General features: G+C 38.6%; 5 protein-coding genes across 7 annotated transcripts; 2 read left to right on the top strand and 3 right to left on the bottom strand.

The window, feature by feature from the left end:
* The first annotated feature begins 1,311 nt into the window (after positions 1-1,311).
* LOC140800959 (uncharacterized) lies at positions 1,312-7,289 on the top strand. Of its 2 annotated transcripts, none has more exons than XM_073155908.1 (8): positions 1,312-1,888; positions 2,054-2,177; positions 3,981-4,107; positions 4,409-4,445; positions 4,555-4,792; positions 4,967-5,093; positions 5,180-5,275; positions 6,877-7,289. In XM_073155908.1, the coding sequence occupies exons 1-6, from the start codon at positions 1,649-1,651 to the stop codon at positions 5,062-5,064; spliced, it is 864 nt and encodes a 287-aa protein (XP_073012009.1). In that variant the 5' UTR covers positions 1,312-1,648; the 3' UTR covers positions 5,065-5,093; positions 5,180-5,275; positions 6,877-7,289. The 2 variants fall into 2 exon arrangements, with proteins under 2 accessions (XP_073012009.1, XP_073012016.1); XM_073155915.1 differs by having other exon boundaries at positions 1,391-1,888; positions 4,555-4,788.
* Positions 7,290-7,961: 672 nt separating this feature from the next.
* On the top strand, positions 7,962-11,735 carry LOC140797695 (heat shock 70 kDa protein, mitochondrial-like). The gene is made up of 5 exons (XM_073151331.1): positions 7,962-8,146; positions 8,989-9,056; positions 9,176-9,254; positions 9,541-10,107; positions 10,196-11,735. Exons 1-5 carry the CDS (start codon positions 8,078-8,080, stop codon positions 11,432-11,434), a joined length of 2,022 nt encoding a protein of 673 aa, XP_073007432.1. The 5' UTR covers positions 7,962-8,077; the 3' UTR covers positions 11,435-11,735.
* Positions 11,736-13,526: 1,791 nt separating this feature from the next.
* On the bottom strand, positions 13,527-15,240 carry LOC140786796 (splicing factor U2af small subunit B-like). Of its 2 annotated transcripts, none has more exons than XM_073135466.1 (2): positions 15,172-15,240; positions 13,527-14,671 (listed from the first exon to the last, which is right to left on the bottom strand). In XM_073135466.1, the coding sequence occupies exon 2, from the start codon at positions 14,646-14,648 to the stop codon at positions 13,776-13,778; it is 873 nt and encodes a 290-aa protein (XP_072991567.1). In that variant the 5' UTR covers positions 14,649-14,671; positions 15,172-15,240; the 3' UTR covers positions 13,527-13,775. The 2 variants fall into 2 exon arrangements, with proteins under 2 accessions (XP_072991567.1, XP_072991558.1); XM_073135457.1 differs by having other exon boundaries at positions 14,826-15,209.
* A 574-nt stretch (positions 15,241-15,814) lies between these two features.
* LOC140786788 (AT-rich interactive domain-containing protein 6) lies at positions 15,815-22,174 on the bottom strand. The gene is made up of 12 exons (XM_073135445.1): positions 21,014-22,174; positions 20,890-20,929; positions 20,392-20,444; positions 19,491-19,536; positions 18,368-18,460; positions 17,641-17,763; positions 17,461-17,512; positions 17,313-17,385; positions 16,946-17,012; positions 16,711-16,761; positions 16,522-16,614; positions 15,815-16,455 (listed from the first exon to the last, which is right to left on the bottom strand). Exons 1-12 carry the CDS (start codon positions 21,682-21,684, stop codon positions 16,351-16,353), a joined length of 1,467 nt encoding a protein of 488 aa, XP_072991546.1. The 5' UTR covers positions 21,685-22,174; the 3' UTR covers positions 15,815-16,350.
* Positions 22,175-23,222: 1,048 nt separating this feature from the next.
* On the bottom strand, positions 23,223-25,787 carry LOC140793739 (cyclin-dependent kinase B2-1). Its single transcript, XM_073145419.1, has 8 exons — positions 25,521-25,787; positions 24,990-25,131; positions 24,694-24,755; positions 24,505-24,616; positions 24,301-24,394; positions 24,115-24,184; positions 23,894-24,032; positions 23,223-23,746 (listed from the first exon to the last, which is right to left on the bottom strand). The coding sequence occupies exons 1-8, from the start codon at positions 25,739-25,741 to the stop codon at positions 23,654-23,656; spliced, it is 933 nt and encodes a 310-aa protein (XP_073001520.1). The 5' UTR covers positions 25,742-25,787; the 3' UTR covers positions 23,223-23,653.
* Between the last annotated feature and the right edge of the window lie 1,781 nt (positions 25,788-27,568).

Raw genomic sequence — 27,568 nt, 5'->3', positions numbered from 1 at the left:
AAGTTCCACCGGCCATAACAAGCCTTCTAAATATACATCTAAAATATAATGCTAAAGTTCAAAATACATAATCAATCATAACGCCCTCGCAGGGGCTTAATACAACTAATAGACATACTGAAAGAAAGAAAAGCAGCTACTCCTTGCTACCCACGCCTGCGTCTCCTAGCTCTGAAATAATGCCACCACGAGGTGGTAAGCTTACAGCCCAGCGAGTAGGATTCATACAATCTAAAATAATAAAATCACATGTGTATATCCAATATATGCCTATATTTGCTAACAATAATAATATGCTTGTTGAAATAACTTATCATAAGTTACTAAATCAATCGATAAAGATTACCAGTCATTATCCTGTAATATACTAGTTCCTAAACGTATCACGATAAGTCCACACAGATATAAATCTTGATACAATCTCTTATTCGTACACATCTTAATCATAGTGTTTACATATTATGTATAGTAATAAAAGAACAGTTTAGTCATCTCATGCCTACCAAAGCATTAATCATACTTATCATCACTCACCGAGCTATTCACCACACAGGGTAAATACTCTCAAGAAACAATCATCCATCACATAACCATCCATCATCTCATACATCGAGTGGAGATATATACACATCTAGCGGTAATGCCACCTACACGTGTATGACAACATTACATGTGACCGGTTGTCTGTGGCCATCAGACTAAAGACCCCGGTCGTAAGCTCATACCTCACTATCTCTAAATCATCACCGCCCTCAGCGAGAGAATCGGGAGCACTCGGCTTATCAACAGATGCCTTAACCCTGCGTCGTCGGGTGCCGCTAGAGTTATATCCTTGCCTCACAATCATGTTCTTCTATCATCATAATCTAGTCCTGACTATGTAGTATAACTACCTGATCTCCTGACCTCAGGTGTAGGCCGCTAATAGTATAGTCATATAAAATACACTATACCCTTAACCCTGGGCTGAGTGAGTAAATGAGGGGAAGAAGGAGATAAAGGGAGGTGGGGAGGGTGGCGTGCATGGCGGGGAAGAAGAAAGAGAAGACAAAGAAGAAGGAGAAGAGAGGACGGGGAGAGTGGCAGCGTCTGACGCAAATTTCCGATTCAGTCCTTTTCTTCGTACTTGTAAATTTTTATTTTTCAGTTAAAAGGTAATTATATTATTATAAAAAGGCATAAAAATATTCAGGTATCTTATAAATTTTGCTTAAAACTATATAATACTAAAAAAGAAAATTTGTAAATTGGAATAGTGCTTGGAAAAAAGTAAATAAATAGAGCAAGATAGAGACAGCCACTAAGGGAAAAGAAATGCAAATTAGTTAGTTGATATTATCAACAATATTATTAAACTAATAAATAATTGGACAGAAAAGGTCAAGTACTTGGATTGCTTTTTTCTTTTTTTTCTCCTCGAGGGTTTAGGGGCTGCGCTTCGATTCCCAAACCCTAATTGTTGCTTTCGTTTGATAGAGTCGCCATATCTTCTCTCAATTTCTGTTTTTTTTTTTCGTCACCCAATCTTTCCTTCCATCTCTCAAGATTAGGGTTTCCTTGTTCCGATCGCAGCGTTCGTCTTTTCGCTGTTTTCGAGCCCAACTGCTTGCTGGGTTATTCGATTGAGGTCAGTTCTGGATAAATTTTCATGGCTTTTCACCATCCACGGCCCGGTTCGGCGTCTGGGTCGGCATCGAGCTCGAGCTCCGGGCTCCATCTCTTGAATTCTCCTTTTGGGGACACCACGTACACCAAGGTCTTCGTCGGTGGACTGGCCTGGGAGACGAAGAGCGAGACGCTGCGCCAGTACTTTGAGCGGTTCGGGGAGATCCTTGAAGCCGTCGTGATATCCGACAAGAACACCGGGAGGTCGAAGGGTTATGGTTTTGTGAGTGCTCTTTCTTCCCGGATTTCTTCATCTTGATAATTCGACTGGAGTTGTTGATTCTCGATTGAGAATGTGCAGAAATTCAATATTTTGTTATCGGGGGTTAACTGCTGATGTTTGTCTCATTCTCCTATGATGGGGTGTTGATTGGTGCGGAGGGAATAGGTTACTTTCCGTGATCCGGAATCCGCAAGGAGGGCATGCATGGACCCAAACCCGGTGATTGATGGCAGGCAAGCAAACTGCAATTTGGCTTCACTAGGGCGCCCCCAGCCTGCTCTCTCTTATGGTAATCTTATTCTTATCATAACATTTTGTATCAAATTGCCAAATTATAAGGGAAGGCTTTAAATACTTTGTGAAGCTTATGTGATTCCAGTACTATTATAAGGTGTTTGCGCAATGAACATTATCCTTCTAATCTTTGATGCATGGCTCACAAAACTGTATGGTAGTTGGTTTGTTGATTGAACGATATTGACATTATAGCTTAGATGTTTGTTTGACATTATATATTTTGTTGTTTATGTTAATAATCTTGTTGGCGTGTTGCCATTATGTTTTATTCTCATTGTCCTTTTGTAAATGAATGGAAGTTAGTTTTTCATTACACTGCAGAAATTTGCTAACAAACCACTATAAGGTGGAAGCAACTCGTAGAAACATAAGCTCTTTGAGGCTTCAACTTTTCAGCTTCTTGAAATCTTTCCTGTCTACATGCATTTGGTTGTCTTATCTATTATAAGTTGTATGGTGACCTTACATGATTATCAGTGGCAAGAAGCTTTTATTTGTGTTTGGTGGGGCCTCAACCATTTTTTGCATCACATGGTGGAACATGCTAAGCCTCCTATATGACTCCCCATTCCTTATTCAATGCATCCTTGCAAATGGTTTTTCCTTATTTTGAACATTGCCTATCAAAATATTTTCTACATTGAATGAATCCAGTACTCTGCACCAAAGTGGCACGTATTTGGCAGTCCAAAGAAAAGTTGGAACATATAAGGACAAATGTAGCTGCATAATAGTTGAGAGTTGGAAGCATTTACATTTGGGGGTGTAAACGAGTCGAGCTTGGGCAAGCTGGGCCCAGCTCGGCTTGGCTCGAGAGCCGGAAAAACTCAGCTCAGTTCGAGCTCGAGCTCGAGCTCGAGCTTGATTCGAGCTAGAAAAACCGAGCTCGGCTCAATGGTTCGTGGTTTTAGTGGGCTGGTTTGTAGCTCGATCCAATAATCATAATGTTATATGGGCAAAATAGCAAATAATTGGTGAAGCATAGGATTCTAACCCAGGTTGGCTGGGTTAATAGAAGTTGTTTTAACCAACTATGTTATATAACATCTGTACATTTTTTTGGGTCTCTCTCTCTATATATAATATCATCTTGCTTATTATATATCAAGCATATTCGAGCCGAGCTTAAGAGAGCCGACTCTAGCTCGGTTTGGCTCGATTAACCTTTTAAGCTGAAAAATCCAGCTCGGCTCAGCTCATTTAAAGCCGGTGAGCTTTTTTAACAGCTGTGTGCAAACATAATTTTGACAATTTTATGTTAAAGGAGGTGGATATTTAGCACAAAAGGTTGACCTATATTGGGTGCTCTATATCTGGAGTGCTGAAAAGTGACAAATTTTACTTGCAGCTACCTCAAAAGTGTCGTCATGGAGTGCATATTTCCAGGCACCATATTAAGACTTCATCATGGAGTGCATTCCATTTCTTTGAAATGAAGATTTTAATTTTGAACTGATATGAGCTGCACAGATGTAGATCTCCATATATTTGGTGATCAATGTTCTAGGGGTTCTAGAGATGCAGTCTTTATCTCAAGAAATAGAGCTGTTTTCTACCTCTGTAGTTTGCATCGTGCAAAACATTTATCAAATGCTCTCTGGATGAAATACTATTCTGTTATTCTGAGATTAAACTTTTGTCACGTTTTGTATGCAATATCAATCAAAGTAAATTGGAGAGAAACAATTTTATTTTGGTTATTATGCTTCTCCTTGTGATCTTGAGTTTACTATGATGCTTTCTTTTGGATGTTTGTTGTAAACACCTTTTACTTAATCTAATTTTCTTCTCGTAGCACGTCCAAGGTCAGCTGGCCCCTACTTTGCGGGTGTCTCAACTCAAAGGGGGGGTTATATTGGAGGTACCACTCATCATCAACAAGTTCCATTCAACTACCAAGGGATTTTATATCCACCTTATAGGTCAGTCAGATTCTGACATGTAACCCCCAAGAACATCTATATTACAATATTTATCTAATGGAAATGACTGTAGTTATCTTAAATTTGACTACTTTTTTGTTAAAAAGTAGTCATCTCTTAGAAAGTGGAAAGAATATGTAAATATCAGTAGCATGTTCTATAATTAGAGATAGGAAGGGAGGGAAGGAAGGAGGGAATATGTTAAGTTCCTTTTCTCTTCATGATACCTGTGAGTATTTATGTTCCAAAATTTGAAGTGCCAAAGGTAATGTGTTCAAAGGATTTATTGCTTCTTTTGCAGTTACACCACATATGGACCCGAATACGTCTATCCACAGGTTGAATATCTGAATATCATGTCTATCGTCATTCCTATAATTTTTGTTATTTGGACCATCATGTTTATGACTTCCAGATTCTCTATGATGATATGAATTTCTGTTGCAGAATGTATATAATCCCTATATGGGACCGCAATACCTCCAACCATATGGCATTCCAGGTGCTGTAAATACAGCCATCTATCCGTTTGGACAATTGGGCCAGCCTATTCCTGGTGGGCATGGTTATACTGCAGTTCAAGGTTACACGATGCCTGGTCATCATTTTGTTCAATTCAGTGGGCTAAATGTCAACGGAGTAACATCTTCACCCCGGCCTACAATTCAGACACCCTTTCCAGTAGGTAGATTCCTCATTTAACTTCATTTATTTTGTTAATAGTAGTCTGTATCAAGCTTCGCAGACCTGATGATTAGTGTACTAAGCAGCCACTATACCAGAAATTTTCATTAAATCTGTATCTAGCTAACTATAGGATTCATTCACACACATTGTCATTGTTAAATTACTCATGCAGGTGTAGCAGCTCCGCTGCCACCCCAGCCACATTTCATAGTCCCTGCTCACTCACCTCAGTTTACTCAAGGCAGTGGTTCAGATCAAACAGCAGGTTGAAATGAACATCATGCCAGTAGCACCTTGAGGTACATTACCATCCATATTTCTTGTTTGTTAGAAGGTTATATACTTATATGAGCTGACTACCATGTGCTGTTGCTTTTTCTAACAGGTATCCTAGATTGCAGCAGGACCAAGAACAGCAGTTGCTGCAAGTCAGCGGCATGCATTCTTGCCTTGCAAGCTATAATCTCTTTGCATTCTAGAGGTCACTTCAAGATTTTCTTAATTTTGAAACTTAATCTTATAGTAAATTATGCAAACTTGAATTCATATTGCTAAACTCAAAATGATGGCGCTTTATTATGCTTTTCAGATTCGACTGTGCATGTGGTTTATTATTCTATAACTTTGTCATTATTCTATATTTGCTTTCTATCTCTTCTTTTTGTTGTTGTAACATAATGTAAGTGCATTCTCCCAGAAATCTGATTGCTTTCTACCTCTATTAACTATTTCGGAAATTAAATATTTGGTGAACTATGACCTATCATCCAGCACTTATGGCTGACTAAGATGTTTTCCAGTGACTCACATTGGCTTATTTTTTGGTGGACCTCATATTTGGCCGATTTAAATAATTAGGGTTCTTCATATCCACTGAAGCATAATGAGTAACTGCAAACAAGAGCAACTTCAGCAGACCTTTTTTTTATGTCTTTTTACTTGCACAATTAAGGACCTGCAAGCAATATTTTATACCTCTTGTTTCCTGCATTGTAGTTTCAAGTTTTTAAAATTTTCTGTGTGCCAATTTTAATGCTGTGATGGGGAGGATAAGGTTGTCATACTTGACCTGTTCTATGTCTTAATTCTTTCATTTGACTTTTTGCATATACATATGCTTCATGTTAGAAGCGTAAGAACTCGTTTATGGTATCAGAAGAGATGGTTCCTATGCTGAAAATTAATATACAATTAATTCATGTGTACCAAAACAAACATGGTCAATTATTTTGTAAGACTGCACCTAACTTTTTTCTGAACTTTTTTCAGTCAATCGTAAGTCAGTCGGATTAGATTGAACACCTAACCAACTGAAATTGAGTGGGATATAGATCACAATGTAAGTAAAGCTGACCTGATCTGAAGCAAAAACATTTCTAGAGTCTTTAAATATTTCATTCTCAAATAGCTCGACTTTAGTTGCATTGCTGAAGGAGTTGCTTGTATTATCTATTAGCCGTTGGCATTTGAGGTAACTTTTCGTTGCTATTCTTTTTTCTTGGCTAGTTATGTTTATGTTGAACCATTAATATGCTTTTCCATTTTCTAGTTTGTAATGATCACCAGATCCATTTTATCATACTGATCAGATCTGTTGCAATTTTGCATTGAACTTGAATTTCGTGGACTAATACAATATTTATTTACTCTGCTCTAAGTAGTACATGAAACATGTAGGAACTAGGAACCTCATTGATATTTCCACTCGTTGAGATCCGTCCAATTCTTTAATACTTTTGTTTGGAGACTGAATTTGTAGAAGATAGTTAAGAAAGAAAGTGGCTACAATTGCAAAGGAGTATTATACTAAGATGAGCTGTAAGAAAACAAATGTTGGCTTTGTAGTCATGGCCTGATACTCATCTTCTCTATGCTGAAAGTGTATGCGACGCCCTCATTTAAGTCTAACAATGTACGGACAATAGAAAGAGTGGCCCTGAAAACTGAGAAAGGAAGTTTTTAGGTTGTTATAATGGTTTGACAACATGCCACTATAAGGAAAATGTTCTGTGTTTCATTTAATGTGATGTACCTATGGCTTGCTTTCCTTCATAATGAGATACTAATATGGGAATGTTTCAGGTTGTCCGTGTCCATGGTCACCAGTGGTACCACAAAGTCGTCATGTTGCTCCGATGGATGGAGCTGCAAGCGAACAGAGCTTTGGTTGCTCGTCACGCTATGCTGTAAGAGCCCTGCTGGATATCGTAAATACCGGTGGAGCATGGAGTGAAGGATGCTGAGATCGTATCCAACCTTAGATGAGATAGTGGATGGCGGAATGGAGTCCGACTACCCATAGGAAGGATAGCTAAGTTTAATCTTTCATATCGAATTCTGAATTCCTGGTTGTGCGAAGTACATACGCTGTGATTCCTTGGTGAAGGTGTCTACGGTGTAACTGGTTAGCATGTTGCTTGTAGATTCCAGTGTCTCTCGTCATGAAGATTTCTCTTTATCAATCAAATAAAATACCACGAATGGAGCATATCACTGTATTTAAATTTTTTGTTAGCTCTCTCTCTCTCTCTCTCTCTCTCTGATAAAGAAACAAAAAAGAAAGTTATTCCAGTTTTCTAAGACGCCAAGTTCGGTAGAAATTGTTCTGCTTGAATTCTGCCATCTTTTTTTCTGCATGGTGTTAAAAATTATGGTTCGAATCTTGATAAAAAAGCTGTGGATTATATTATCTGAGAATCTGCTTGGCTTGTTGTGAGAGTTGTTGACAAACATGCAAGATCACGATTTTAAACACAAATAACTCCGTTTATTACACAGTGTATATATATATATATATATATAAGATATCTTAATCTCACATTTCATTTATTACCTGTGCATCTATATCATAGTTAATTTATACAGATGAAATCGGATAAAGCAAGTGGATAGTATAAATACAAAACGATCCATTTGGACCATTTCATATTCATGTTACGTTACACAACCATCAGTAAATATCCTTTCCAGAAATTCCAAAATAAATAGAAATTCGATGGCCCTCCTATGACGTGGCAATTCGTAGTGCGGTTCATTGTTCGGACCAAAGCATTCGTTCTTGTTGGCAGTAAGAGGCCACGAAGAGAAGCGGATGTGAGAAAATTACATGCGTCTAGAACCTTCTTGGAGTGACGTGGCATCTTACGTACATATATAAAGTAGGCATTTCCCCTTCTCCAAGCAAGGGCCCAGCTCATTAGGGTTTTAAGTAGGGTTTTACTCTCCTCTTTCCTTCTCTCTCTCTTTGTTTCATATCTCCTTCGCTCTTTTAAGCTTCCTTGCAATGGCGATCGGCTCTATCATCCTATCAAGGCTACCTAGGTCCAGGCCTTTGGCCTCTGCACTGTCTCAGGTCTGCTGCTTTCTACCATGATTCTATTACTCTTCCATTTCTCTCATTACATACACTTTGATCTTGTCTTAAGCTTAAGTTACAGCTATTTTCGAAGTTGTTTGATGGAGAGGTGCGTTATTTATTTGTTTGATTCGATAAAAAGGCTGTGGGCGATGAATAAGTTGACGACTTTGGTTTATATAGTTTGTTCTTTCTCCATTTAGTCTAGAAAATTATGGAGGAGTCAAGATAATATTGTGTTATCCTTCTGTTTCCCTAGGAATTAGGAGAGTAATTTTTCTTCAAGTAAACACGAGATGGCAATAGCCTTCCCTTCATTTTTTTATCGCATTTATAAGAGATCATTAGATGGTATGGAAAATATCTGTATCTTTCTCTGTATATGCAGTATTTAGTATTTACTGGAGATGTTATAGGGAGATTAGATAATGAATGATGCAATCTTGTGGCTTTATATGATTTGCAAGGAAAAAAAGTTAAAAGGAAAAGAAGCTTACTGTTGCTCTTGTATTAATTGTCGTTTTCTGAAATTTTTTCCTTTTGTCGTCATTTTTTGTGTTTTAAAGGAAAAGAACGGTAAAAGTCAGGGATTTTATATACCTTACTTGCCTTTGAAAATTTGATGGTATTTGTGGAAATGAAGAGGAGATTGATTTTTTATATCTTAAACTGAATTAAGATCTTGGGATTCTTATGGGTGGATAAATAAGTGAATCTGTGATACCCACAATGGGCTGCTTGGTAGAAGAGCAATACTACTTGATTTTATTTGTGAAGGTCACATTTTTCATTTTTCCAGGCAGCTGTACAAGACTTGATTTTGTTAATGCTTTTTTCAGGTCCCCGGCCAACTCAATGGCACATCTCCTTTTCTATACAGATGGGGAGCTGTAGCAAGAGCATTCAGGTAGTTATTTTTTCTGTCCCTTTTATTTTATTTTATTTTGTGTGTATGTGTGTGTGCATTGCTTTGCATACCTAGTGTTTTAACTGCTATAACGACATACTTGTGTATTTATCTTGTAGCTCAAAACCTGCTGGAGCTGATGTTATTGGGATTGACTTGGGTACTACGAACTCTTGTGTTTCAGTCATGGAGGGGAAGGTGTGCTCTACTTCTAGAAATATCTTACCTGAAAGTTAACATGATTTTAGTAGGTTCTTAGATATTTAGTTTTTCTTTCAGGTTATACCAATAAGTATTCTTTTTAAGCACTTACCTAGAGTTGCTATTTTACTTTAGGAACCAGGAATTCTGAAGGAGGTTTAAATGAAATGTGATCTTTCACTTAATTTTCTGAATTCAATTTTATGAGTATTATTCGGAGTCCCTGAATTAACTTCGTTCCTTATTTCACAAAGTGACGAGATTTGTTTCTCTTTTGATTTAGACTCCAAAGGTGATTGAGAATGCAGAAGGTGCAAGGACAACACCTTCTGTTGTGGCATTTAATCAGAAGGGTGAGCTTTTGGTCGGTACTCCTGCAAAGCGTCAAGCTGTGACAAATCCAACAAATACTTTATTTGGCACCAAGCGCTTGATTGGAAGAAGGTTCGATGATCCACAGACACAGAAAGAACTGAAAATGGTGCCATACAAAATTGTTAAGGCCCCAAATGGGGATGCTTGGTTAGAAATGAATGGACAGCAGTACTCGCCTAGTCAAATTGGTGCATTTGTCCTAACCAAAATGAAGGAAACCGCAGAGTCTTATCTTGGTAAATCTGTTTCGAAGGCTGTCATAACAGTCCCTGCTTATTTCAATGATGCTCAGCGTCAAGCTACAAAGGATGCTGGAAGAATTGCTGGATTGGATGTACTAAGGATTATTAATGAGCCAACGGCTGCAGCTCTATCATATGGAATGAACAACAAGGAAGGTCTAATTGCTGTGTTTGACTTGGGTGGTGGTACATTTGATGTTTCAATCCTTGAGATTTCTAATGGTGTTTTTGAGGTATGGTCGTCTTGTTTCTGTTCCAGTTATGTTCTGTGCTTCTATTTATTAGGTTTAGTTCTTGTGGCTAACATTATTCTGTTTTCAGGTCAAGGCCACCAATGGGGATACTTTTCTTGGTGGTGAGGACTTTGATAGTGCATTGCTGGACTACTTAGTAGGTGAATTCAAAAGGTCTGACAATATTGATCTGTCAAAAGATAAATTGGCCGTGCAAAGGCTCAGAGAAGCCGCTGAAAAGGCAAAGGTGGAACTTTCATCAACTGCACAAACAGAAATAAACTTACCTTTTATTACTGCAGACGCATCTGGTGCAAAGCACTTCAATGTTACACTGACTCGATCCAAGTTTGAGGCTCTGGTCAGCAATCTCATTGAGCGAACACGCATCCCTTGTGAGAATTGTTTAAAGGATGCAGGCATCTCAGCTAAAGAAGTAGATGAAGTTCTATTGGTTGGTGGGATGACAAGGGTTCCAAAGGTTCAAGAAATTGTTAATGAGATTTTCAAGAAATTACCAAGCAAGGGTGTGAACCCTGACGAAGCAGTCGCCATGGGAGCTGCTCTACAGGGTGGCATCCTAAGAGGTGATGTGAAGGAGCTCCTCTTGCTTGATGTCACGCCACTTTCCCTTGGTATTGAAACCCTTGGAGGCATCTTTACCAGGCTCATCAATAGGAACACTACAATTCCAACCAAGAAGAGTCAGGTATTCTCCACTGCTGCCGATAACCAAACCCAGGTTGGAGTGAAGGTCTTGCAGGGCGAAAGGGAGATGGCTGCAGATAACAAACTTCTTGGTGAATTCCAGCTTGAAGGCATTCCTCCGGCTCCTAGAGGAATGCCCCAGATTGAGGTGACTTTCGATATCGATGCCAATGGAATTGTTAAGGTATCTGCGAAGGACAAGGCAACAAGCAGAGAGCAAGAGATCACTATTAGATCTTCAGGTGGCCTTTCGGAGGATGAGATAGAGAAGATGGTGAAAGAGGCTGAACTCCATGCACAGAATGATCAAGAAAGAAAAGCACTGATTGATATCAGGAATACTGCAGATTCGACAGTTTATAGCATCGAGAAGAGTCTAGGAGAATATCGGGAGAAGATCCCTGCAGAGGTTGCCAAGGAGATCGAGTCTGCTGTTGCTGATTTGAGGACTGCGATGGCTGAGGATAATGTGGACAAGATCAAGGAGAAAATGGAAGCTGCAAACAAGGCTGTTTCTAAAATTGGGCAGCATATGCAACAGGGACAGGGTGGTGGTGGTAGTGGTAGCAGTGGGGGAGACGAGACACCTGAAGCTGAATACAAGGAAGCTAAGATGTAAGAAGCTGAAGCCCTTGCCCTCACTGCATATTCTAGGAAGGTCTGGCCCCTCATTTTAACATTTGCATTGCATTTGTTTCTTCAAGTGACTTTAGGTAATACCAACACCCCATTTGGGAAATTTTGAAGAGTCCATGTAATAAAAGACAAACCATTGTTACCGTTTCTCATTCATGTGGGTTCGCACTTAAATGAGTGCTTTGTGGTAAATGTGCCTGTTGTTACAAAATTTAGTTTTTTTACTTTCAGCATTGCTGATTGCATGTTGGTAGTATTTATGCGGAATCATAGTTGTTCTAGTATTATATGTTTTCGTTGCTTTGTGGTAAATGTACCTTTTGTTGCAAAATTTAAATTTTTTTTTTTAACTTTCAGCATTGCTGAGTGCATGTTGTTTGTATATATGCGGAATCATAGTTGTTCAGTATTATATGTTTGCATTGTCTATCATCCGAAAAATGTTCAACTCCTTATCTTACCTCTCTCGTGCATCAGTATTCTTATGTTTTCTTTATCTCTTAAAAAATGCATCGTACAATCCTTCATTGATAATTGCTAAAAATATTGGCCGTAATTCGAGTTTGGAACATTAAATTACTTGTATCCGTAGAGGAAGGGTCATCTGTTCTTTCAGCCAATCCACAATTACAGACAAAACAGAAGAAAGTTCCCATCGAAGTTCAATATGAATCTTTGGGTACTTATCGCTCCAAATTCGACTTGCATGGATTTTATCATCAACTAACCTACAAATTAAATTGGTTAGTTATCCAGTCAAGGATAAGATGGGGTATTAGTATATCCGAGACGATAATATATCAATATTAATTATTCCTTCATCAAAATGAATACCAATGGATCCAACGAACAAAGTAAATATTTAATTCTTTTTCATTTTATTGATGAATTGAAAAGAGACTCCAACCTTGAGTAGGTCCTTATCTGTAAAGAGATTGTACTTTATTATTTTGTTTTTGAGGATCGATCTTACTTCTTTAATACCTATCAGGAAAGGACAAGAATCTGAAGTTAGAAAGAACTTTCTGGCAGTACATCGACATGAACTAGTTATAGACCTTCACACTTAAGAAAATAGTGAAAAATAAGAAATCTAGCATGATTTAATTTTCGTCCTTCAATTTCAGATGTTAATATTCTCGCAAGATGTGCCTCCAAGAGTCCAAGTACCAAAAATTGGAAAAGAGTTAGATTAGAAGCATAAAATCTGCAAGCACATAATATGTAAACCGATCACAAGAAATTTCAAGCTGTGTAGGAAATCTTGAGAACCAAACAGATAATTTTCAGTGCCTCACAAGTTATTCAATCACGAAATTTGCTTCACGAGAATGATCTCACTGTTACTAAGAAACAAATTACTTCAATCTCAGTAAATGGATATTGGACGAGGAATAAATGAGCTCCAAGCTATGGAGCATTAAGAAGACACTTGAGAGGGACAATTGAAAGATCAGAGATCTGTTATGACCGTGGAAGAAGATTCTGAAAATTAAGAGATCCTATCATAAAAGAGAATGATAACGGAAGAAGATGGACCTACGGAGACTGGCTAACAATCAATCAAGATTTCTAGGTCGTCGTAAATTGATTTCCTTTTATTTCATTTCCTCTTAAATTCTGTTTATTTGATATACATAAGAATTAATTCAGAAACTCCTAAACAAAAATGAAGGCGAACAGCTAATACCTAGTCCCAACTCCCAAATTATTTGATTCAGGAGAAACTTCCAGACATCATAATATTCCTGTTCGTAGCATCTTTATCGTTCTTCTAATGCTCCACAGAAAAATCAAGAGAAATCCTTCATGTAACATTTTTTTCCTCTCCAAATCAAAGCGAAGGCTTTGGTATCCAGTAGACAATTACGAAATAACATCGTCGCACTTGACTGCATTCTAAATCTCGGTCAATCAACCATGTGAGAGAACAGCATAAAAGGACTTGCATCAAAGAAAAAAACTAGCAGAAGTCGTAGAAATGTTACGTGAGAAATCTACTACATATCACGATACGACAATTCTAGTGCAGGGAACTAAAGAACTACAGATATTGAAGCATAGAAACCAACTGGTTCTGCAGAACATGAATGATCATAGATATTAACTAAAAGTGCAAGAGACTGTAAAGTTGAAGTTTGTAATCCACACAATGCAAAAGAATCTACTTTGGGAGGTTCAAGGAGTAAATAAGTGTCTGGACCACAAAAAGTTTCCACAAGACAACACATGCATAGGAAGGCCAAACATAACTCCTCACTAATGCCGCCTAAGAATAGAAAGAGTGAAAGAGGTGATTGTAAGAATGAAACCTTAGTTACACATCACGCATGCTTCTCCTCTCTTTCCTGATTCCACTGTGCTATCTTCGCCCTCCGCTCCTCACTGCCTTCCCTAATTGGGCTCCTCGCCCGCCGGGGGCTCCCATGTCTCCGCCTCCCCCCATCGCTGTCATACCTTCCATACCTATCAGCACTCCTCCTCCCACTCACACTATCAGCACTCCTCCTCCCACTCACACTATCAGCACTCCTCCCACTCACACGATAGTCGTCACGGTCACGATCACGGTTCTCCCTTCTATGATATGGGCTAGGACTGCGGCTCCGACTGCGGCTCCCCCGAGACCTCTGGTACCTCCCAAACAGCTTTCTCCTCAACTCCCTACCGATCTGCTTCACATGCATGAAGTTGCAGTAACCACCACGATTGCAGCTATTCTCCTCATACTGCCGACAAGTGGCCTCTCGGAAATCAGTGACTGGTGAGAAGTCCACAATTATGGGGCGACCGGAGTAGAACCGACCCTGAAGGGCCTTAACAGCTGCGGCAGCCTGGTCCTCCTCCCTGAACTGGACGTAGACATTCCCAATCATGTGGTCAGCAAGGTTATCGCAGACATTGAGGCTCTCAATCTCGCCAAACTTGTTGAGCTCCTCAAAGATATCCTCGTAGAAATCCTCAAAGTGCTCTTGGAGCTTTTGGGGCTCAATGGGCTGGCCCTGGGCATCAATACCCGGGGTGATCATATCAGGGCGGTGATACATGTTGGAGAGAAGAAGAGTAGGGGATATGGTGGGTTTGTTGTGGAGCCGGGAGCACCGGTCTCCGTGGCGGCACGCACCAATCTTGAAGTAGAACGGGCAGTTGACCCTGTCCTTCTCCGTCCCAAAGATCGAAGCCAAGTGTTCCGCCATCACTGCTAAGCAACAGAGGACGCCTAGATTAAATGCAAACAAGTAAAGGATTAGTACTTCCCTTCAGCTCCAAGATCAAATATTTTCCTAATAGGAAAAAGGGAATCGCAAGCCAGATAATTCACCACTAAGTGGCACTCAATATCACCAACTAGCTCAAAAGGTTCGTAGTATTACATTGAAGAGGCAAGTACTAAGATTGGAAGTGATCAGATCCCTCCCAATTTCTGAACAATAGAGGCGTGAGATTGAATCGATAAAGCTCTCGATAGCTTCAGAAAGAACCCTAATTCGTAGCTCTTCTCCGAAGACCCCAAACCTTGTAAAAATCGACAGAAGGAAACAAGAGAATAACAAGAGATTGGGATTTCCAGCAACAGATTTCCATGTTTCACGAATCAAAACGAGAGCGTACAAAGCCAAGTAATCCTCGTGAACCAGGAAAAAGATTAGGATTTCCAAATCCCACGATCAACAACTAGAAGAGAATAAACTGAGGGATTAGGGTTTGTAAGAAGCTGACCTCGCGAAGCCGAAGTTGTTGTCGCCGTGGGGGAACTGGAACGGTTTCGGACTACTGATATAAAAAGTAGGATAGCACACAAATCGGACGGTCGGTTTACTCTGATCAACGGATCTATAACTGTTCGAGACCCATCGGACGGAGATCGAGGTCTGACTAAAAAGTTCAAAATTAACTCTTTTTTTGGGGTGCCAAAAGTACATTTTTTACATGATAAGAATACAACTAGTTAATGTTTTCCATATTTTTAAAAGATCATTCATTCTACGCATAGTATGGCTCATCTGCAGGAGCATCAGTGAGAGAATGCGCATATAGCAAATCAGTCACAAATCAGTATCAATGGCATATATTGGCCTCTAAAAAGTACAAACTTCGATCTTTAGATGTATTTGCACGAGTACCTATCATCACTCTTTAGAACAAAACCAGTTGATCAAATTCACCCTAAAAATCAAACAGTATAATTCCAACTTATGAAGTTTGTTTACAAGAAAATAAATTATCACCACAATGCTCTCAATTCATCACAGCCGACAACATTTCTTAAAGCTTCCCGAATATTTCAACTGTTCAGACATTTCAATCAACCAATCGTACAAATTGCATCATTAATCGGAAACTCAACTGGAATTTACAGCCCTTCGTCCAAAAGTGCACTTGATATGAATTTATTGACATTGAGAAGTTTCAGAAACCATATATCTCCTAAGATCAGAAAAGAAATACACATGCTTGCAGCATTCTGAATTATACTACATATACAAAGAGGTAAGCAGATGAAGACATTACAGGTTAAAACCATGACCTATCTGTTCCGAAAATCATCATCCTAGCTTAGTGACTAGCAGTAAACAAGCCTTTACCTCAACTACTTTCTGACAACTGTTATAATCAACAGAATGAAGCAGCACTAAAGCTCCACTGTCCCAGCTACTCAAGTTACAACATCTACTTGAACAGTACGTCTAGCAACATGAAAGTACTAGCAGCCTCAGCAACGAATGAAACAAAAAAAAAAAAGTAGATCGAGGGATTCCCACAGTTAGATGGAATGATTCTTGCAAAGGACGAGATGCACAAACTGGTGCGCACAGTCGATGATCAGCAGAACTCTCACTATTATCCCTTCATTGTTGCATGTGGTATTAGTAAACTGAGAAAAACCTACATGCACAACTACATGTCTGAGTGCTCAAAAGGTGCACGGACGAATAGCTGGCCATGGAGTGTAACAACAGCTGATGTTTGGTGTGGATCAATCCTTGAAGGCAAGGTTATTACCTAAGAGGAAAATCAGACTCAGAGGAAGTGAAGCCAAAATGTAATACCAAAATAAAACTATAATACCTTCTTGAAGGGAGTCACTCCCCATGGATTATCTGGCTGTTCTGGATCACCAGATATAACCAATCTGCCAGCAGGATCCGATTGCACATGCACCTGAGTTCATTTGTCCATAGTCCAAGGACATAAATATAGAAATGTAAGAAAGTTTACTAATTGGTTTAAATTCATGAAAGTAGAACGCTTACTTACCTCTTCTCGCAGAAGCCCAGGAACTAAAGCATATACTTCAAAGCAATCTTTCTGCAGAAAAGCACAGAAAAATTCATGCTAGTAAGTAGACTAAACAAAAGCTTCAATCAAATCTATACCAGATTTGGCTGCGAAATGGCAAGCATATAGTTTTTAAATGAACATTATTTCTTTTGCCATCACTCCAATCATGAGTAGAAGAAGAGACTTAAACTAGTTTTCCATTTCAACTTACAGTTCGCCGCACATTGATCTTCACCCAGTCAGCAGGAGCTCCAATGTCAACCACCATTGAATCCGCGCTGGCAACAAAAAAAACACCATTTGAGTATTTTGTATACCCTGTGGTTAACAGACTAGGCAAAGAGTCTTCCATAAAAACATTGGTCAAATGTTATAGTCTAAACTCTAAACCATCATATGTAGATGATTTTAGTATTATCCAGTCCAACTCAATGAGAAGCTAGAAGTTTGAAGTTATGGATTACTAAAAGATCAGGACTTCCATTAAAAGCTAAATGAAGCTACTTCTATACTTGCTTAAGATAGTCTTATACATCATGAACACAGGTGATTAAAATCAAAAGATAACGAAACTTAACTGTGGCTTAATGACTTTAGTACGTGCTACTTTGACCGCGCGCTCCAGGCTGGACGATTTTTTCCTCTTGAGTCCTTTATGCATTTCAAAGCATACATAAATATAAAGGAAGCTAATTCTATTAGCAAAGAACTCATAATCAGACATACCAATGCTTTTGATATGCTTATCACGTTTAGAAAGGGGCACTGAGCTCCTATCCTGCAAAGTTAACCTCATTAACTTACCTTGCAACAAATACTAAATGTATAGTATGCAAATACAAATGAAAAAAGGTGAATAAATAAACTGAAAGGCCGAGATACACAAAGGTCACAATCCTCACAAACCTTTATAATGGGGTCTCCAACCTCACCATTACCCAGTAGACGCTGAGAGTGCCAACCCTGCATAGCTCGTGCTGCTGCATCCCGTCTGGCTCTACCTGAGCCCAATGATTGATTCCCAACAAGCTGCAGATAATTAGGTAATTAGTAACAGACCAGAAAATATGACTCAAGTTTTCAGTAAGCAAACAAAACTGATAATACAGTTCAGAAGCCATATATATTCTTGCAAAACTGTAACATATCATGGTTACATATAACACTAACTGAAAACATAAATTTGACGGCTTAATAAAGAATCAAAATGAATCAAATGTTACATATAAACTCTCACTAATATGGGAGGAACAAGAAAGTGGGGGTATCGAAATCACTACCACGAATAGTGATCGAACGCCTTACTCTCAGAACCTTGGGATCCTAATAGGAGTATAGGAATACCCAAGCCAATTCTAGCCCATGATGGCAATATGTTAGTCTTCTGCATATTAAGTGAATAAAAAGAAAAAAGTCGAAACATTTGATTTTCAAGTAAATTGAAGAGGTACAGGATATCCTTCTAACAAGCATCCAGGAAAGCTTGATTCTTTTCCTGCTATATTTCTTAATAGTAAAGCTCCTCCTGGTGTCATAAGTACATTCATAGTCTTGATCTAGGATAAGAAACTTTACATGTAAAAATACCAATTATAGGGTGAAAAAAATCCAATTGACAGGATAAGAACAAAACCTGATGATCAGCAACCATCGGCTCTGGAAGAGAAGAAGCTGATACTTGGAACTCACCCGTACGAATTTTGTGTTTCTCATATTCAAGGAGTGCCTGAATTGGTGAACAAAGAAAAAAAAATCAAGTTGTTGAGAAGTGGCATCCTAGTTGGTTTCAGAATAATAAGACAGGAGGGTTCTACATTAATTATAGTCTTGCAGTTTGCTTATAATACTAAATCGAAAATGCAAAGTAAAAGAATATGGCTCAATATAACTCTAAAAATTTCTTTTCCCATGCAAAGATCTTTGTGAGATAATATGATTTTTTTTTGGCCAATTGTCATGCATATTTCATTAATGCTCAACAGGCACTAGGATCCAAATTCATATGGAGTCATGGACAGTATTGCTGTCACAACCCCAAAACGATGGTTTGAGGGATTGGCCATACTAGATCCCGATCCACACATGATTCCAATCCACACCGGATCCCAATCAATCAATTGGGATCGGGTGGGATCGACCGATTTGGGCCGATCCTCATTCACTATTTCTCTCTCTCTCTCTCACTATTTCTCTCTTTTTCTCTCTTTCACTATTTCTCTCTCCCCTTACCATAGCTATTGCTTCTCCGATGCAAAAATCCAACTCTAGCAAACTCTATCGATGCAGATCCAACTATGACGACCTCGGGGATGTGCTTTTTTTATTTCTCTCTTATCTTATTTCTTCATTATAGTTTTTTTATCTTCTCTCTCTCCTTCATTATGTGAATTCTTTTTTTCTTTTTGTTTCTTCTCCACTCTCTCTCTACTTTGTTGTAGCAGTTTTACATAAATTAGTGTTTTTTTTTAGTTTTTAGGCTTCTTATGTCATTCTCATTTTTTAAAATTTTAAAAAATTTCTTGCATTTTTAAATAATATTTAAAATTTTATGTAATAAAAAATAGCTCGATCCGATCTGGGCGGCCGATGGCACAGATATGGTCGATATGCATCATTTTTTGGGAGGCCGATCAGGTTTTTTTTAAACCTTGCCCAAAACATTATATTAATATTATCCACCGGAAAGCATGAAAGGTTCTTTAAATAACAATGAAACCTAATGTTCTGCTCACAAATCCTTGCAAAAAGATCATTACCTTCTCATAGAAAATTCTAAATGACCATGACACAGTAGTGCAGGTTCTGCAAAGAATGACAAATTAATCAAGGAATGAGTTAATATATCAAAAAGAAAGGACAAAAAGAAAGAGAATTGCAAATATCATCTTGTGTGAATGTAATATTTTACACCAAAAACTGCAAATAGGATATTTCTATTAACAGTTTATATACATTTCATCTTGAACATTTTAATGAAATGTGCTGCAAATAACGTGAAGTTTACAATAAAATTTCTGAGGTAGAAGATAGATTATCTCTAATGTTATGTGGGCAGGACAGCCCACATATTCAAATACAGTGATAATAAAAGTTCTGTTTCACATTTAAGAGGGCCCTAAGATGTTTCACCTATACTAATATAAGTATAAATCAGCTCATAAAAGAACATTTGACTCTCTTTGTCCTAACCTCTTCCAGCAAAAGACATCTGTTACTAAGAGACAAGGTTTTAATATTGTTCCATATATTACCACAAAATTGTGAATTTCACACTCACTTCTAAAATGATTATGACATTATAATTTCATTAATTTGAATAAGCAGACAGTGATGCTACACTTCTATTGATCCCCACCTACTGATGTTTTATGCCGGAATTACTGAAAAATAACATACTATGTACCTTTCAGAATATAGCTATATACTTGATGTTATGCGGCTATATACTTGATGTTATGCGTCACTTAGACCCTTCATCCTGAAAACTTCTGCAAAATCTATATATGCTCTTTATTGGTGCACGAAGATGTGGGACTAGATAACAAGCACAATATACATAAATTTTATTTTTGTCGGTATAATTGATCATTTGGTTTGTTGGATCAGCTGATTATCACAAGGAAATGACATACAAGGGCAAATTTCCATAAAACTTACTTTGGAGGCCTGAAAGACTCTCCAACCTGACGCCAAAGCTTGCACGATGTCACCTGGATAGGCAATTAAGTCATTAACATCAACAATCTTATCAATTTAAACTGTATGAGGATAGCAACGTGAAAAATATAAGAAACTTTAGTTATTGACGGCATACAGCAAGATGCATATCTCCAAGAAGTCAAGAAGAATCTTAAACTTCCTAAGTTTTCTAAAGGCCCTATGATTTTATGCTGCTTCTATGCAAGGTATTAGCACAAGGAGGATTCGAGGAAAAATATACATCCATTCGAAGTACCAAACAGAGCAGCAAACAATTTCTCTTATCTTTCTTCATGTCGTCACACTAGATTGGTTGGCCGATGTACGTTACCACCATTTAAGTGGCAAATATATTATATCTTTTCATCCATCAAGTGCAATGGGTTACTAAAAGTGCTCTTCACTTCTTATCTCATGAGACGAAATATATACCAACAAACAGTACCACATTCTTACCTGGTCATAACCACCCAATCTCGTCACTTGCCTCCATAACCTGATCCAGTAAGGTGTCACAAGACTTGCCCACAATAACACCAAGAATAAAAGACAGTTAAAGAAACTGAAGAACTACACCTACTTGAGGCAATTCAGCCCTTCCCCGTAAAACTTTGGCGGCTTAAACTCTAGGTTATGTTCCCTGTGAAACTTCTCCAGCTCCTTCATAAATGCTGCCTGGTCATCCTCCGTTCCAGAATCCTCACCCTCCAAGAATGGGTCAAAAGTGTAAGACTGGTTAGAACACTCCACAGGGGCAGAGAACTCTTCCCCTTCCCTTTCTCCTTCGCCTTCCCCTTCATCTTCATCTTCATCTTCCCCTTTCACTTCCTCTTTCAACAATGCTCCCTGCGAGTAGTTCTCTTCAGAATGAACTGCTTCTCTATCTGCCCCTGGAATTCCGCTACCATTTTCTACTTGAGCATTTACAAGCTCAGTGTCCTTCTCAACCTTGACATCTGAAGCACCATTCTTATCCAAGGCATCGTCCATCTGATCCATCGAAGCAGGATCTTCTACATTGCTTTTATTCTCTGAGGTCATCCCATTACCTCCTGCAACATGTTCAGCAGGACCCGGTTCGCGACAATCTCCCGGAAAAGCTTCAGTTGCCAAATGAGAGTTCTGCTCAACCAAAGGGTTCTCGATCAAATGTGAGAGTTCCTCATCTCCGACATCCTCATCCATATGCTCATCTTCAGAAAGATCCGGCATTTCTTGTTCCGAACCGCCTCTATCCTTAGTGTCGCTCATCTTGGCCAATCAATTCTTCAAACTCTGAAACCCAAAGCAAAGCGGTTCTGGACAAACCCTAGCACCTTTCGCGAAAGAAAGGCACAATTTTTTCTTCTTTTTTTTCCTTCCTCTCAACCTCTAAAAGCTCGTCAATTGAAACCCTACCTTTTGATTGGCGTAACCACTTCAAGTAACCTAAGAAGCTTACTTGAAGGAGAGAAATCCGAAACGTTCCTCAGTGAGAGACAAACCCATCAAGAATCCAACTTCGCGCGGCACTTAGTAAAAACCATAGTTCTTAGAGGAGAAGAGAAAGGAACTTAGCTTTCTCGAGGAAGCGATCACGAGGCACGTCTCGTCGTGATCGAGCTAGAGATTTGGTTTTTGGTTGCTTCGAACGGATCTCCTTTGGCTTTCGAGCTTCCTGCGGGAAGAAGGTCGGGATCTTATCACCACCTGTGACCTCACCTCCCCTTTCCTGCCTGACTCCTCCCTCTCGTTATTCGTTAAGGGCTCTACGGGATGTCTAAATATTTAATGGGCTGGATTCGGATCCTGGTCATGTGGATCCAAGCCCGGCTCAACTAGGAGTCTAGGGTGCAAGTGGAGCTTACCAAATTACTACACACACACATTTAGATTAGTCAATTAGTAAAATGAAAATTGAAGATCTTACTAAGCACATTTTAGACAACTTGCATATGACAAATCAGATTGCAAGTAGCCAAAGATAAGATATTAATTTGATTTCAGACATAATGGCATATCTGAATACAGGTGAATCTTGAATTTTACAAGACGGATGGTATTAAAAAAATATCCCAGTTGGGACGGTCACCGAGACTGTTGACAGCCTTCACTACCAGTTAAGAGTCGCCGAAGATCTAACCATAGAATTGAGAGGCTATCGAGGTGACGTCCATAAGTCCATATATAGCAGCGCGATCACTTCCCCTTAAAAGCTCTTCATACAAGTTAATTATTGCTGCTGCTCTTTATCTGCAATGAGCAGTAGTATAGATGTGCATCTGTCATCTGAAGTGTTTGCAGTATTTATTCAGTTCAGCATACGCCACTGAGATGAATCACAGGGATAGGCATTAAAAGAAAAAACCTCTCAGCATCGCTGAAAATGTTGTTACACTAGTGATTAATCCATGTTACTTAACTGATAGTTATATCGAACTCTGGCAAGAGTTCAATATCTTACAAAGTGTTTGTTTTACAAAGTGCTGTTGATGATGTAAATTAGCAAGTGCCACTAGCCTCACTGCAAATGTATATCGAGATGTAATAGATCAACCAATAAATCATGGTGCTGTCTATGCTCATACAGGTGCATGGTAAAGATCATTGCCAAATTTTTGTTAGTTGAGCAAGCCAGTAAAATTTCTGGAAGATAGGTGTGCTCATTGTTGCTACTACAGTCACTGCAATTCTTTCAAATCCTGCAGATATAAAGCATGCTCATTAAGAAGGAAGAAGATACATCTCTCATTGTCAAATATAGCAGCACAACCCTCTGTCATGTCTGAAGTGTTAGTAAAACACTTCACTGAAAAAGATGGTTCTTGTCTACAATATCAACTAATTCGGCTGAGAAGGGCAATAGTAGCCTCATACAAAGCATGCTCATTAAGAAGGAAGAAGATACATCTCTCATTGTCAAATATAGCAGCACAACTCTCTGTCATGTCGGAAAATATTTGATTACAAAAACTGACTGGCAAGTGTTAGTAAAACACTTCGCTGAAAAAGATGGTTCTTGTCTACAATATCAACTAATTCGGCTGAGAAGGGCAATAGTTAGCCTCATACATTACAATCCACAGGGCCAGGCAAATAAAAGAAAGCAAAATTCGAACAGCCAATTAAAGACCTCGAAGCAATTGCAATGCTTGAGGAAAGCAAGCAACAATCTAAGATAACATTTGCTCTCAAGTGTTAGTAAACAGTTCTGACAATATGACTTTCATCCTGTCACACTTCAAAAGCATGCCTTATTCACATCATTAAAGTATGGGTGATCCATGGCTTTCTTTGCAGAAATCCGTTTGGCAGGCTCATACAGCAACATTTTCTGCAAGATAATCTAAAAAACTTAAATATCAAAAGAGAAATTTACAAATATAAACAAGCAGAACATTAAATGTTCAGTAGCATTATGTTTATATTAACAGTAGCAAGCAGGAAATTCTATATAATTTGAAAAGAACACCAGACTAACCAAAAGCAGATCTAGCCCATCAGCATCAAGAGAAGAAACAGCCGAGGATAAACTCGTGGAGCTCCACTGAGGATATTCATGCCAGTTCGGCAATTTGCTAACTCCCGGCCAGACTTGTTCGTTCGGAGTACCCAATAACCTGCATTAGTGAGGCAAATATCTATCAGCCAAGCAAAGAAATTTAAAGAACTAGAAGGATTAAAATAAAATTTTATTTTCACCTAAAAATATGCAGGAGTTGTTGCAATTCAGAGTCTCCAGGAAACAGTGGTTGGTTTGTAACTAATTCAGCTGGAATTCAGTAAACGAAGGACAATATCAGGCTAATAAAATATACAAGCTATTCCTCGCTACATTTGGAGACTGCAAATTGTTCATGATGGCATAGAATGAATCGAACTGCTTACCAAATATACAACCAACAGACCACATATCAACTGGTGTTGAATAATGTGTAGCACCAAGGAGCACTTCAGGAGCTCTATACCACAATGTCAAGATCTGAGACAATTTGTCATCTTAGTTTTCTTTAAAATGGAAAAAGAGAAATTACAAAGAATCAACTAATCGACAACTTCAACTAAAAGAATAGCTATTTTGAGAGTTTATACCTCGTGGGTGTATTTCTTGAGGGGGATAGTGAATGCCCGGCTGAGCCCCAGGTCTGCAATTTTAAGCATCATTGTCTTCCGGTCCATTAAGAGATTGTGAGGTTTCAGATCTCTGTGCCAATGGAGATGGAGTATATAGTTTAGTAAAAGTTTGGACTTTACGTTGAGAATCCATTGTTGATAAATTACCTGTGCAGTACCCCATGACCATGGCAAAATGCAACACCCTTGCAGAGTTGGTACATCAAAATCTGCAGCAAAGAGATATCATCATGATCCATGATTAGTTCAACAAAGAACTATATATGAGTATAAATTGCAATGGAACTAGTAAAGCTGATGACAGAATAATTAGCTAAGATACATGCTTGTGGGAAATTAAACCATCTCGTAACCGCCAAAAATAGAGAGGAAGAAAACCATGTCTGACATGATCTGCCGTTCAGAATAAGATATAAATATTGGGAATTACTATAAAAGCTTGCCTTCACAGATTTGGGTGGAATCGTCTCGTGGGTCTGGCGGAAAGTTCTAATATACTTCTTCAGATCAGTATCCATGTACTCAAAGACAAGATATAGAATTGTTTTCCCTTCTCTATTCTGGCCTTGCTTGAGATCCAACAGCCTGCAGAGAAGAACCAGAGAGCTCAATAATAATTAACCAAGAAAATAAAAAGGAGATGCAAAACAAAAGGAACTAAGAACCCATCTTCTCAACCCGAACCTATGTAGCCTGTCGATCCATAATAAACTACATGGGCAGATATGTAGACCTAAAATCTAGAACTAGAACCAATAAAACTCCAAAGAGGAGATGATTTGGACCATCAAAGAAGAAAATCATGTAAAAAGATCAAGAAAGACAAAAGCAGTTTGCCAATCAAGAAACCTACAAACGCATCCGGATCCCCAAAAGAATCCAATCGAAATAACCCAAGTCATTTCGACCTCGAAAGATCCCCAAAACCCAAAGTCTAAGAAAAGGCGAAATATCTGAGTAACAGAAGGGAAGACCTGACGACGTGGGGGTCGATAGAGAGCATCCTGAGGAGGGAGACCTCGCGCAGGGTAGTGGACGGAACCCCTTCGTCATCCTCCGGGAGACGCGTCTTCTTCAATGCCACGATCTTTCCCGTGGCTTTCTCCCTCGCCTTGTACACCTTTCCATATGTCCCTTCCCCAACCTTCTCCAGCTTCTCGTATGCATCCATCGCTCGCATCTGCCCCTGCTCCATCTTACTTTCTTGGACACGAGAAGAAAACCAAAACGAAATATCTTGGAGATGGGCAAGGGCCTTTCGATTTTATATGTCCGAGGAAAATAGCCGTTGGGGTTATGTTTTGTGAGTGCCTTGCTTCAACGGCTATAAATTATGCGGATTCAAATTTCGAATCGCCGAAGTGGTGTAAGGAGCCGAGCTTGATTTAGCTAAAGCTATGTCAAAAGTTTGGATCGAAATTCATTTCGAGTCTGAACTGAGTAATTTCAATTTCAATTTATCTTGAGCCATATTAAAAAAAAGAAAGTGCCTTTTTAAACTGAGCTTGAGCCGCTAGATAAATAAGTTTAAATCTATTTCAAATTTATATTAAATTAAGCCTGAATTGAATTTGTGATGTGATATGAACCTTATCGAGTCATCTTAAGATAGAAATTGAGTTCATTGGGTCGTTATCATAATATTAGTGTCCTATTTTTAAGAACTTTTAGTCTCGTGCTCATGTTGTAAAACGTTCAACCAATGACATTCGACGATGAATATGAATGTAGCATGAAAGCAGTTTTTGTTGAAGTGTTCACACGCTCGTGCAATGACTTTTAAGTACCTCAACTCAAGAGCAACCTTCGCTGAAGCGTTTGAACGCCTTTTCAACGACGTTTTGAGTGCCTATCAGCTGAGAGCAACTTTCGTTGAGGCATTCAAACGCCTGAGCAATAATGTTTGTGAACTCAAGAACCAGTCTTTCTCAAGACATTCGAATGCTTGACTAATAATATTTGAATGCTCGGATGTCGATTTCAGTCGAATTTATTTGGATGCCGATTTTAGCATCCAAATAAATACCTAAAGTATAGCCATGTTTAGGGCGTGAATGAATTAAATAATATTAATTATTTTCAATCTTTTCCTAGCTCTCGCTTCCCTCCCTTCTTCCGATCTAATTCATTTTCGTTTCTTTGATCCAAAGCCGTTGCCAACCCTTTTCTCATCGACTGTTGATCCTCCTAATCTAGTAGAGTGGCTATCTTCTCCCTCTCCCTTAAATTCTAGGTGCCGACTAGCTCTTTCCTCCTCATCTGTCTGCTCTCTTACCTTTTAGGACTCGATCACCTACTTCCTCCTCTTCCATTTTAAGCATTAGATTTATCACATGCCATCGTCATCTCCATTATCCCTTACGCTTTCATTCTCTAGATCTCATAATTTCTATTAATTCCACTACCTAATTGCCTATCATTATCTCCACCAAAATCCACTTTAGCCCGGTACACCGTAAGTGGTATAAGAGCTTGATTATCATTAGTTCGATTCACATCAATCTATTAGTATTTCTTTGTAAAATTATTATGTAATCAAAGTGATTCTCATTTATTGTATATATAGTCGTTTACTTATTTATTTATTATTTATATTTATCTATTAGTCCACTCTTATCATCTTATCAAATCGGCATGTGCTTAAGTTTAATTTAAAACTAAATTTGAGTTTAATTTAATTGTTCAAGCTTGATTTATTTAAATATGAGTCAAACTTAAGCTGACTTGATTATTTTGATAGCCCTAGGGGCCACGAGATGTTACGACTGAACCCACCTTTTCTCGTATGCTACAAATTTCTCATTTGCTTCCATGTTAAATGTGGGTGTACACAATCGTAGCCCATTTACTTTACGCTAGCAATATCTCATAGCCTATGCTTGTGAGTTGTTCGACATTGATAGTTAGTTAAATAATCCTGGTGCTGTATTGGTATTCCTCGCTTACAAAAAATGAGAAAAAAACCGAAGAAGTTTCAAAATAATCATATGATTCTACTGAGACAATTAACTAGTTCCCTTAA

Source organism: Typha latifolia, chromosome 1, assembly GCF_019914945.1.
Source record: "Typha latifolia isolate L0001 chromosome 1, TyphaL0001v2, whole genome shotgun sequence".
In the NCBI taxonomy this organism is placed as follows: domain Eukaryota; kingdom Viridiplantae; phylum Streptophyta; class Magnoliopsida; order Poales; family Typhaceae; genus Typha; species Typha latifolia.
The sequence above is the reverse complement of the archived record's forward strand: the minus strand, read 5'-3'. Positions and strand labels throughout refer to the sequence as shown.